Here is a 13,281-nt window from a genome sequence, read left to right as displayed (position 1 = left end):
CATCGAATAAACAATACATATTGGTCAAGAACTTCAGAAGGTGGTGTCACTGTGCAGGCAAATGACCAAAGCAACACAACATCTGATTGTTATACGTGCTGAAAACCTTTAACACTGAATAATAATAATAATAATAATAATAATAATAATAATAATAATAATAATAATAATTATTATAAATGTGAGTTCTCCTTGATTAAATAGTAAAATGGAGATGAATCAATGTAAGTTTAACCATCTTTAATAGAAGATAATGTGGCTATTTTTGTGTATCCCAAACTACACAACTGCAATGTAAAATACAATAGTTGTCACGGTAAGGATTTGTGAGAGTTCGATCGGGGCTAGTGTGACATTGCGCTGGTCAGTTGTAGATATATATATTTTTTTCTTTTTACCAATCCAGACAGTTGGTGTTGGCTGTAAATAAATGATGTGTGATATCACGTCAGTGTGGTGTTGCTAGATAGGGCTATGTCATATTTTAACCAAGATAGACTAGCGATGTGGTGGTATAGGGTAAGTGATGTTTAGAGGGTAATGTTGGACAGAACTAAGTGATGTTTTTGATCACGTCAAACTTGTGATATTAGACATCACTATATGTGATATTTTGACTACACCAGGTTAGTGATATTGCATAATTACAACTGAGTGATAATATAATTAAGCTAGGCTTGCCGTGTTGAGCATTGCTAAGTGATATTTTGACCACGCCTGATTGGTAAGGCTGCTTCGTGTTTGAGACCTGTGCACAACATGCATCAGAATCTTAAACAAGTGTTTGCTTTACACAGAAAAATGTGCACAAATGTTTGAGACTGGGAAGATGTTTGCTCACATGAAGCTCAAAAAGATGACACTTATTGCACGGATAAAACACCATCTATGAGATCAAAATAAAACAGTAAATTATATGCTTTATGATATTCAAGTCCAGTAAATCAGAGGCACTTTAGCCAATTACTCTCTCTACTTAAAACACAATACCCATGTATTCGTATCATATCTTGCAATTACATGTTGAGCAAATAACTTCCATTCTTGACACAGAGTAAAATCTACAGTCCTACCTTAATCATGTGAAGCAGTTGGACATATACTAGGTTGTCCGTTTAGCGTGTCCATCTAGAATGTGGCATGCAGTAGAAAATGAAGGATGGGTTGAGCAGTAAAAAACAGGGGGAGGGACTCACTTGTCAAAAACCAAGATGGGTTAAGTTGTACAATTGTAAGAGTTGAAAGAGTTGGACAGCGTGAATGGTCATTGAGTCAAGGGGAAGTGAATGGAGATAGACTTAAGGTGTAGAAGAAAACGTAAAAAATATTCAGAAAAATTAGAAGAAAAAAAAGGAAAAACAAGTGAGATTTAGTCGAGCATTCAAGACCAGTTAGGGGTAGATTGAGTCATAGAAAACGTAAATAATTTGAGTAACAGAAAATGAGAAGAAATATATCAATACAGTAGCACGCAGGACTGTGATGTTATTTAAAGATCTTCGACAATAACATCCATAATAATAAAGGCATCAAACACACGAATTCAACGAGTAATGGTAATCATGAAAAAACGCAATAAATATCAGATATGTGAAGACAAATAACAACTCAGGGAAGCTACGATACATCAATGAAAAATCGGACTAGAAATTATCAGATAACGTAAACATATACTGCAGTGATGAACGAGGACATATCAAAGTGATAATCAAGTGACAAGAATAAAGAACAGGATATAAGAGATGATAACTAAAAAAGAATGAATAGGGATAAAGGGACTATGATATGAAAGACGTACAGTAAGAGACATAGGAGGAGAGTTAAGTATAATTGTGGAAAGAGATGATAGGGAGATTCTACAACAGAACATGAAAGCAAGAAGTAAAAAGGAAAGTAATGAGAGAAGAAAATGGGGAGAACAGCAAAGGGAAAGAATAGGTACAACAAAAAATATGAATAAATAAGACCAAAAGCTAAGAAATTACTACAGGGATATGAACAGGGAAATAACGATAGGAGAAAGAATAGACCAAATAGCTAAGTAATACAGGAGAAGAGGGATAGGTTACCCAACATGAAGTAGGGAGGGCGTGAACAGCAGGGGTGGGGTTCAACATCAGAAAACGAGAATGAGCTGAACACCATAGAACCAAGTCGGGTGGAGCATGAGACAGCTGGAAGAGACGAGTGTTAGCCAAGGATCACGCACAGTAAGAAGGTCACAGGGGGAAGAAGGATAATTATCAAAAACAAACAGACGAACACACACACACACACATACACACACATAAATATATTTCAAAGATGGGGAGGTTAGCACATACACACATACAGAAAAAGGGGGTTTTGGTAGAGACAATTAGCATAGATTCAGATACATTTACATACACAGAGAGGTTTATAGAAGGAGAAAGCTGAGACAACATACACGTCCACATTCATTTAAAGAGGCAGATAATTAGACGCTAGCATATGTTAGAAAACGTATTCACGCATTACCAAACACAAATCCTTCCATGTTTGTTCATAGGGTATAAACACACTCACATCCACCCTTGCCTGCATACACAAAACCATACATACGGAGAGTGAGTGAGTGAGTCAGTGAGCGATTAAGTGAGTTAGTGAAAGAGAAAAATTGAGAGAAAGAAAAACGCTTTAGACCAGTAGACAAGCAGACACGTGGAGAGAAGGAATTCAATAAATAGTTACGCTTAGAAATATTAAATGACATACATACAGGCAGACACAGTGTAGTTATATACAGTATTTATATAAGCGACGTTCATTCTGCAGCTAGTGACTAACAGATCATTGTCCATCAAGACTCAAGGGATGGGTCAACTATACTATGTTCATCCTCCAGGAGCTACATGTTGTTATATTCTTGTGTCCACTAGTTATTAGCATGAATATTATTAGTGAGTACGTTTATAGTTCAATAATAATACAAATATCAGTGTCTACAATACAACCTTACACTACACAATAATGATGTAGTTTTCTTATGTATTAGACAAAAAATTAATAGAGTAATTAATTATTAAATCGACTTGATACATAAAGAACCTATGATGTAAATTACCTGGAAACTAAAGGTTATAAAGATTTTCTGGCTAAGGACATCTGACGGTAGAAAGAATTATTTTAAGTTCATGATCCATTATTATTATTATTATTATTAAACACATATTTCTATAACAGCTTCAAAAAGTTCTTAGCCGTTTGATTTAATTATTTAAAACTGTCAGGATACCATCATTAAAGTACTACGTGTTATTATCATTAAACTTTATATGTAATGTATATACAGTATATATATATATATATATATATATATATATATATATATATATATATATATATATATATATATATATATATATATATATATATATATATATATATATATATATATATATATATATACTGTATATACGTCGTATATACAAGTATATATAATACCAATGGAGGGGATGAGTTTGTCTTATACTAGCATAATTATTTTACAAGAGTGTAATATAATCATACATCAATTATCAAAATAATAAGTATTTCTCTATGAGGTTTACAACCTGTTGAATTTCCTAATGAGTGACTTAACATGTGGCGTTGTGAGGTGTTGTGGTACCTGAAGTACTGTATATTGGCTGAGACTACCCGTACATTGTTTTATCTGCATATATATATATATATATATATATATATATATATATATATATATATATATATATATATATATATATATATATATATATATATATATATATATATATAATCTGAATCGCATACATATTGAATGGACACTGGACAAGAATTATACCTTTTATAATATTGAATCATAAATGAACCTCGACTCCGATGGACGGTATTCTTAACATCTTGGGGAACAATTTGTTTTCTATACAAAATTAACGGTGTGAGGGAGATGTCGAAACACTTCAAGAATATAATAATTGTTTTCACCTTAATCAGTGTCTATCAGTAGATAACACCTGAGATTTGTTGTGATGTATTATAGATATAAACTTTTTATATTATTTCATCAGAAAAAATGCAATACATATGTACTTATGTTTTCTGAAACAAAGAGACAAACTTCACACATGGGTGTAGGGGACTGATGCGAGGTATCGTACTATTGAGTATATGCAGTGTAATGTCTACCAGCACACTGTACAGTAAATTTATCTTCATCATGTCAATCATCTGCTATGGAAGGCTGGCTGAAATCATCCCGCCAATACTCTTTCTCAATAGGAAGTGCAGGTTTACACAATGTGGTGGGGTGTAACAAACTAATGATGCACTCTATATAAAAACACTTTTTCTTTACCATACTAATATGCTTCAAGAGAAAGTTACCTGTGATTCATTACAGGTAACTTGAGTATAAGATGTAGTGCCTCTTTCAGACTGGTACAAAACTCAAGCTCTACAGGTCTTTGCTTTATTTACTGGTTTGAAACATATACTTGGTTGTTTAGATATACTGGAAAATTAAGTTCTCAAAGTAAATATACAAATGGAAGGAGTCATTGTGAGGTGAGTGTGACTGTTGGTAGCTACACACACACACACACACACACACACACACACACAAACACACACACACACACACACACGCACACACACTCACACACAAATACACACACACAATTTACTACTACTACGACTTTGTGGTCATTATGAGTTGAGTATGACGATCATCCAGTGATTGTACTTTGAGATGAATTTATTATGGGACCTCTTCGCTGTGAGCTCTGAGGCGGCTGGAGAGGCCGATTCGGGATCAACAGAGCGGTCCACAGATGTTACACACGTGAAGGGGTACAGGTATGAGGAAGTGGCGGCGGCCTTGTCTTTCAGGTGCTGGCGCTTGTTTTCCTTCTTGCGCGGTGCTTCCCCAAACATTATGGGGTTGCATGAGTCGATTTGGAACTTTGTCATGTTCGTCTTAAAGCTATCCTTATATCTTTTGTGTTGCCCGCCCGCATGACGAGTGAAATTCTTTAGATGACAGTAGACTAACTGCTTTAGCAGTCTACTGTCGAACGTAGTCGTTTATAGGAAATGGCAGCGTCCTGCTGCAGTTGTCACAGTCTGATTTGTCTTCCTTGGTCTTTGAGGTCTTGAAGGATTTCATCATCTTCCCATATATTCTCCAGAAGAGAATGTAAACAGCTGGTCAGTAGGGGTCCTCCTGCTTTATAGACCTCTCCCGGGATTCATCTGATTGATGTCAGTGGCTTCCTCGTCAGGGATGGAGGGTTGTCGAGGTGGACCAGCTTCGGGTGCTGAGGGACCTGCTAGGTAGTCAGAACATCCACATCGGTGTTTCGGTTGAGCAGGGAATGGTAGTGCTCTTTCCACCGCTGACAGATGCTGTCTTGGTTACCGTCGAATGAGCAGAGGAGGGCCTCGCCGTTTGTAGTTGGGTCATAAATTGCTTTGGTGGAGTTGAAAAATTCACGCCTTTAGTGTCGACCCACAAACTTTGGCGTTTCACGTGATTTTTTTAGTCTACTATTCGTTTTTCATTTCTCTAAATTTCCACTGAACCATTGCTTTCTGCTGGCGGAAAATAACAGCTTTCGACAGAGACTGATAGTTGTTTTTCTCCACTCAATGAGGGCAGCGCATTTGTCAGAGAGAGGAGAACCTTGATTTCCTGCTCGGATTCGTGTTATTAGTTGTCGGATTGTTCATCAGCACCTCGTCGATCTACTCTCTGAAGGTGTGTTCCACACTCCTGATCCTCAAATCGCTTGGTGTTAAACCCGTTTCTAGTGGCTTGTTGCCTTCACAGTTTTGGGGCGACGAGAAAAGAAAAGTTTGGTAATAACGAGCAGGTGAGCTGTGTCACAGTAGTCTAAGCCACGTATAGCTCTGGTGATGAGGACATCTCGGAGATCTCTTTCTCTGACAATGATGTAGTCAATGAGATGCCAATGTTTGGATCGTGGGTGTTGCCTACTCCGTTTCTCCCTATGGTCCCCTGCCATAAGTTACCATCTTTGCCAACTCTGGAATTGAAGTAACATAAGAGCACAACTTTATCTTCTCTGGGGATAGAGGTTAGCAGTCTGTCAAGGTCGACGTAAAAGATTTATTAATATCATCTGCATCTAGTATTGGGGCGTATGCACTGATGAAAGTAAACGTGAAGTAAGTCATTCGGCCGGATTTAGAATGCCATGAGGTGTTCGTTGACCCCAAAAGGCATTTAGGCTAGCCTGTGCACAATAGATTGGGGAATGGTGAAGCCAACTCCGTATATGCGATTTCTCTCCGTAGAGGGCTTACCATTCCAGAAGAAGGTATAGTGTGATCCCTGTTCTGTGAGTCTTCCCTCGTATGGGAACCTGGACTCACTTTTGGCTACTATATTAGTGTTGCATCTTGACAGCTCTTTTGTCACAAGGACTGTTCGTCTCTGAAGACACTCACTTGTGCTAAAATCCAAAAAAAGTCCTGGCATTCCATGAACGAACAAGGTCAGAATGGCTCCTGAAAAGGGTGACGCAGTCGCACTATTGCCTTGACCACAGTGCATAAACGACTATATCATCTGCGCCATCCATGTGCCGAGTTGTGACTAGGGACTCCTGGCAGTCATATCTGCCTGTCTCCGTCGCTACTCATTTGGTATTTTTTTTTTTTAGGTTTGTCTTCACACTATCTTTATACCTCTACCGTTGTCCGCCAACGTTACCTTTACCATTCATTAGGTGACTGTAAAGTAGCTGCTTTGGCAGTCTACTGTCGTCCATGCGGGTAACATGGCCAGTCCAACATAGATCTTCATGGATAATGGTAGCCTCGATGTACTGTACCTACAACTGGTGTAAGCAAAAATAATGGCATTTGTTCTCTTGTCTTCCCAACGAACTCGGAGGATGGAACGTAGACAACGTTGGTGAAAGTTTTCAAGTGCCTTGAGGTGCCTCCTGTATGTGTTCCATGTCTCGCTGCCACACAGCAGGGTAGGGGAGATCACTGCTCGATACACGTGCAGCTTTGTAGGTAATTTCAGCTCCCTACAGATGAAGACACGGATGTGCAGTCTGCCAAAGCCTTGATACACACATTGAATCCGATGTTGGATCTCTTCATGAAAGTCCGTTATGATGGACAGGTGGGAGTCAAGGTATGGGGAGCGGTTTAACATTGGAGAGGGTATTACCGTTAAGTGGCATCTTTTTTTTCTACTATGTATATAGTTTTAGTTAGAAGATATAGATATAGATAGATACTTGAGAGTTGTGTACTAATTTAAGAAAGGCACATAATTTCACTTAACAATGGGAAATTCCCTATCCGAATTTGTTACTAATCCTTTTCAATTACCTAAAAAAATAAGATTTGTGGAAGATTATTTTGAAATTAGGGGCACCCTGAGAGATAATCTGAGTCTTGGGGGATATTCAGAAAAACCGACTGCAACCACACATCTTGGCTCCCCGTTTTCCTGATCCGATGGTGCAGGTATTTTCAACAACTGGGGAGAAGAAGAGTTGCAATGGATTACCGATAGCCCAGTTTGTTAGGTTTCATCTTATCAACCTGTCCATCTAGCATTGCTTCCATCCGTCGGTGTAGTTTCTCGGTTCCTGTGTAGGTTTCCTGTTACTCCTATTTCATTGCTTGGGTCTTATTAGAGCTCTGTAAGCATGTGTTGCCGTAAACTGTTAACTGCAGGGGCTGCTGAGGAATATAACCACAAGGCAGTGGTAGCCATGCACTCACCTGACCACCCTAGCCCACCCATAACTTACACACACACACACACACTAGGGACTAGGAAACAGTACGTCAGTCCGAACACTAAATCAAGAAGGTGAGTCTTCTTATCTAGATGGAGCTCGTAAGGTGTCTCCATAATGTAGCTTTAACTACGAGTGTTGCCTTGTTTACATCATCTTGTCTTGAATCACTTCTTCCATCTGTACATGAGAAATTACCCTTTCTCTAGTCTTTCACATACCTGATAGTCCAGTCTTGTTTATAAATTATCCTCTAATTTAATCTACATTTGTGTTTTGTAATTTTTTCTTCTGAGACTGAACCGTGATAAGAATGTTCTAATAAACCTAATCACCACTTTGTAGATCCAATCTCCATGTCGTCCTTCTCTTGTTTCTTCTGTGTGTACACCAGCGAACCCTCTTCCAACCATCTGTAACTTCAAGACTTATGGGTTATAAGCACGTCTGCCTCACGTATGTTTTGGTCTCATATATTTGCTGTGATGTGTGATTCTATCTTTCTATAACTTGCTGTGTCTTTCTGTCTGTGTCATGATTTGTGAGTCTGTCTATGTCTTGGTATATGAGTTTGTCTGTGCCTTGGTGTATATGTCTGTCTGTGCCTTGGTGTGTGAGTCTGTCTGTGTCGTGATTTGTGAGTCTGTCTATGTCTTGCTGTGTATGTCTGTCTATGTCTTGGTATATGAATCTGTCTGTGCCTTGGTATATAAGTCTGTCCGTGCCCTGATGTGTGATTCTGTCTGTGTCGTGATTTATGAATCTTTCTGTGCCTTGCTGTATGATTCTCTCTGTGTCCTGGTATATGATTCTTCCTGTGTCCTGGTGTATAAGTGCGTCTGTGTTAAGGTGTGTGAGTCTGGGCGTCTCAGGGAGGTTGACGAGTTCCTCGGGTTGACGATCCCCCCTTACCGAGAAAGTGGTGCCAACGTAAGGGTGAGATCCTCCGCGCATCAGTTTGTGCTGACTCCACTTTTTCTTGAAGATACCAAGAACCTGCCGGAAATCTAGAGTGAGACTATAGTGGGAAAATGTATATATCTTATAATTAATAGGCGATTAACCGAACATTTTATCAACGAGAAAGTAAAAAGTAAATTTTTTTCTTATTGCAGGGATAATATTGTAACATTTGGAAAGAAGGAGAGTGGAAGATGAGAGAGAGAGAGAGAGAGAGAGAGAGAGAGAGAGAGAGAGAGAGAGAGAGAGAGAGAGAGTCAACCAAAGCAACAGGTAACAAACTGTACAGCAAGCCACACAAACGCATTAAGGGAATTAAGTAAAATATAGTACATAGTAATATATATATATATATATATATATATATATATATATATATATATATATATATATATATATATATATATATATATATATATATATATATTTATATATATAAGCGTGTGTAAGCAGTAATACATTACATTTTAATTATGAATGAAATTTCGGTGCCAGTAGAATAAAACTAGTGTCTTGCAATATCACTAATTATTCTCCTAAAATAATTTAAAATTGTAGAAAATTAAAGTAAAATTTAACAATCTCCATAACATACAGCTGCATACAGTGTCCTAAACTCAATACTTCAGAAGCAACACAGTTCTACAGTAAACTACAAAATCTTAGGTTACGGTACAGTAATGCAGGGATTATGGTACAGAGAAACAGTGATTATGGTACAGTAATGCAGTGATTATGGTTTATTAATACAGGGATTATGACGCTAAGCAAAAATAGAAGTTATGTAAATACACAGTCGGCATAAACGAACTTAAATAATAGGAAGTAAATAATAATAATAATAATAATAATAATAATAATAATAATAATAATAATAATAATAATAATAATAATAATAATAATAATAATAATAATAATAATAATAATAATAATAATAATAATGTCATATATTGATAAAGGAAATTATTCTTTCACATTTTCTAACGTGCATTGTAGGGTTATTAATGTATCGTCTGGTACCATCATGGTTTCTTTCGATGTCACTTTCAAAATTCATAATACACGTTTCAGATAAAAGTGGTCCAATAACCCACCATATTCTGCCCAAATAATGTGACCAGAGATTAGTATCGTATCAATTTTTTGCTTAGGCTTTTCAGTTAACTTTCTCTACAGGTGACGACACAAACGGCTGAGAGGACGGTGTGTGTCTGTGTAGTGATTATTTTTACCATATATGTATAAAATGAATCATTCTATGCATAAAGTCTTTAAGTTAATACACGGGGCAAAACTAGTGAGACGGCTGCAACCTGTGTATAACCCAAGTCCAATAATGACTTACGGGATGAAAGACCTAATAACTTTCTCGTCACCAAACTGAGAGCCGTCAACACCGCCCCTGACACGCACTCCACCCACAAGGTGAGTCTTTCCATATCTACTGCCCCCATTGTGTGGCATGAAAGTCAACAAATACGTCCCTTCAATGCATGGTGTGTGCTGGATATACTTGTATTGACAGGGATACATACAGCTGAGGTATAGTATTATCAGTTAGCTAGTCGTACCTACAGTAGAATGAGATAGTTTCATAATAAGAGTGAATATGAGAAATCACATCTACATGTAACGTGCGCTTGTTGTCTCTAGCATTACAGCGTCGGGAGCAACAGGAGCACCCAGGGCCGCCCTCAGTTGTCCCACAGTGTTAGCTCAGCGGAGTAAGTCAACAGATTCAAGAGAGAGCAGGACAAGCTTCACAGGGGTTAGACAGGAAAAACAAAGTATGGTTGCTAAGATTTTAGCTTAAAGGTAACTTAAGAGAAAGTTTTACGCTTTCTAGGAATTCAAATATTTCCTAATTTTACATAAAAATATTTTACCTTTCTAACATATGAAAACAAATACGATTTTAGTTTATACATTCGTTTTTACTGGGTAATACAAGAAGGACATACATGTGAGTGCTAATGGACTCTTGGCTCTCCCTTAGAATGCAACGCCCGTTAAGGTAATGGGCGCTAGATAAGGGTGACCGCACCCGTCTGTAATTTAGCTATCACCTGGAAAGAGACAGAGGAAAGGGTTATATAGACAGAAACATTATAAAGGAGACATTTAAAAGAGAAAGTGACCATGGAAGTGGAAATTTTAGATTTAAAAAAGTAGGAGATAAAAGTATTAAAAGTAGAAATAATTGCCTTTACTGAAATTATGTGGTAACCGGTCACCATAACAGTATAAAGAAGGCCCGTTTTTATAGATAGATACATAGAACATAACAAATAAAAATAGAAATTAGATTTAGGTAGAATTCAGTAAAAGAATATTAAAAACAACTAATGATTATTAAGAAGCATTAGCCTGTACACCATAAGAGAGTTCGACATACGGTGCAATACAGTACAGTTGATTCTCTTAAGCCTCTTCTCGACACAATATAGAACTATATTCTTTCCATGCCAACCTGACCCGTAAGTCACGCCCCTCTTCTATACTAATAGCTGATTGGTTCATAGAAAATTCAAAAACAAATATGTTCACAAAAGGTAAGCAGACCTTTTATTATCTAAAATAGTGCTAAATATATGGACTATCAAAATGCAAAGGATTTCAAGGCATTAGCACTATAGAGAGGATGTTACCAACTCCTCAGTTAGGTACCAAGTGTGTCTACCGAGTGCCACACGTGCTTTGTCAACTATTGTCGCGTCATATGGGACAAATTCAGCCAAGGTTTTGACCAAATTCAAGTCATTCAGTGGCGCACTTGCTGGAACGGGGCAAACAATCCACCATGGGACATAAACAGCGAGTGTGAACACACCAAACCGTTCTGACTTGCTGATTTGACTTTTAGTCACAACCTCGGCTTTGGGAACTGCTCTTTGATCTGGCCTGACAAAAGAACAATCTTGAGGGTATAGAGCGGTTTAGCCATCCACCTTGTTTTGTGAAGTGCGCCGGGGTAGACCATCGTGAAGTTCACTGGCTCGGATCCTTTAGTTACAAGCAGCAGACAAAGCTCTACCAGCTCCTTGTAGTCGCCACGTGTAAATGGTTGGGCTAGAGATTAACGGAAGAAGTCAGCCATCTCCTGCTGGCGCTCCTCAAACACTCCAGGCATTGCAGGGTAGTAGTAGTAGTATTTCTTTTTTTCATTGTACGTCAGTTGAGAGAAATGGGTCTTGAACCCAGAACTGCAATTATTGGGATTATTGTATTTCGTACTAATCTATAATATTGTTTTAGGGGTATTAAGATTGATATGATCGATCATTTGCTTGGTGTTAGTATATCTTATAAGTCTAATAAAAGAAATTCCACTAAATTTGTTCATTAGATAATAATATTCCTTGTTATTTTGTAAAGCCGACGGTGCTAGCTCAAACATGCACCGATCTCCAAGAAAATTTACAGGGGTGTTTCCTAGATAAATACACAACACTAAAACTTTGAACAGCATTGTAGGACCATTTTTTTATTTTTGGAGGGCAACGGTCACACCCTAATATATATATATATATATATATATATATATATATATATATATATATATATATATATATATATATATATATATATATATATATATATATATATATATATATATATATATATATATATATATATATATATATATATATATATATGTGTGTGTGTGTGTGTGTGTGTGTATGTGAAAGTATATGGAATATTTTACTTCGTGTTATTAAGATTCGGTGTTTTAAAGGAGATTAACTTGTGTACTGTTTGTCGAGGGAGGCCACCAAAAGCTTTGAAGGTGAGGGTGAGGCAAGTTGTGTAAATTTATAAAGTTAATGATAGAAAGAGGCTTATAAAGAGGTAGCTTTTCAATTCAATTTAAAATATGACCAAATTATATTAAACCAAAAATTATTTTTAAGTGTATGAATATTGTAAGAATTATGAAATAATTATACTAATATATTTTTTAATAATAGCAATAAAAATTTAGTAAGGATATAGTAAACAATTAATACTACTGTACTACAGTACAAGTGAAGGGTTAATTACTTTCAGAAGGAAATCTACTTCAAGCTATCTTGCCTTTCAGTTAGTAGTAGTTATAAGAACATATTAATTATGTGTAATTCCAATATTATAAAGTCTGAATCGGACAACAATATATAAACACGAATAGCAAAACATTTTTCCTTCACGAGAATGACTGTCGAACAACATTCTCTGGAAGGATTATTGAGTCAATATGCACACAAACAACGCAGGCGGGGCCAAAACCAAAATTTGACGAGCAAGAAGAATTAAGTTGCAAGCGCAAGCAAGCAGGTGAGTGTGACTACGAAGGCTGGGGATGCTGTACACGGAGGGTGACATTCTTCAGGAACCACTTTACCTCTCCATTGAAGAAGCAGAAGAGCAGCGAAACACCCAGACCCTGAAGGAGATCGAGAAGGGTTGAGATCTGATCCCTGTGTCTGTATCCACGTAGATATTTGGCATATATATACATATATGTATATATATATACACTGTATATGTATATATATACCTGTATACAGTATATATA

General features: G+C 37.0%; 1 protein-coding gene across 5 annotated transcripts in view; it reads right to left on the bottom strand.

The window, feature by feature from the left end:
- The window catches only part of LOC121853747 (calcitonin gene-related peptide type 1 receptor-like), a gene marked incomplete at its 5' end in the record, with an annotated part of 30,414 nt that overhangs the window by 5,361 nt on the left and 11,772 nt on the right, over positions 1-13,281 (bottom strand). For 3 of the 5 annotated variants that reach the window (XR_006086405.1, XM_042348087.1, XM_042348090.1), the window contains 2 exon segments: positions 8,679-8,762; positions 13,108-13,149. Coding sequence is in view for 4 of the 5 variants with exons in the window: in XM_042348087.1 (XP_042204021.1) it covers positions 8,679-8,762; positions 13,108-13,149 (126 nt within the window). 5 annotated transcript variants of the gene reach the window in all.

Source organism: Homarus americanus, unplaced genomic scaffold, assembly GCF_018991925.1.
Source record: "Homarus americanus isolate GMGI-L3 unplaced genomic scaffold, GMGI_Hamer_2.0 scaffold18703, whole genome shotgun sequence".
Taxonomy (NCBI): Eukaryota; Metazoa; Arthropoda; class Malacostraca; order Decapoda; family Nephropidae; genus Homarus; species Homarus americanus.
Note: the sequence above shows the minus strand (reverse complement) of the source record. Positions and strands in the feature narration are given on the sequence as shown.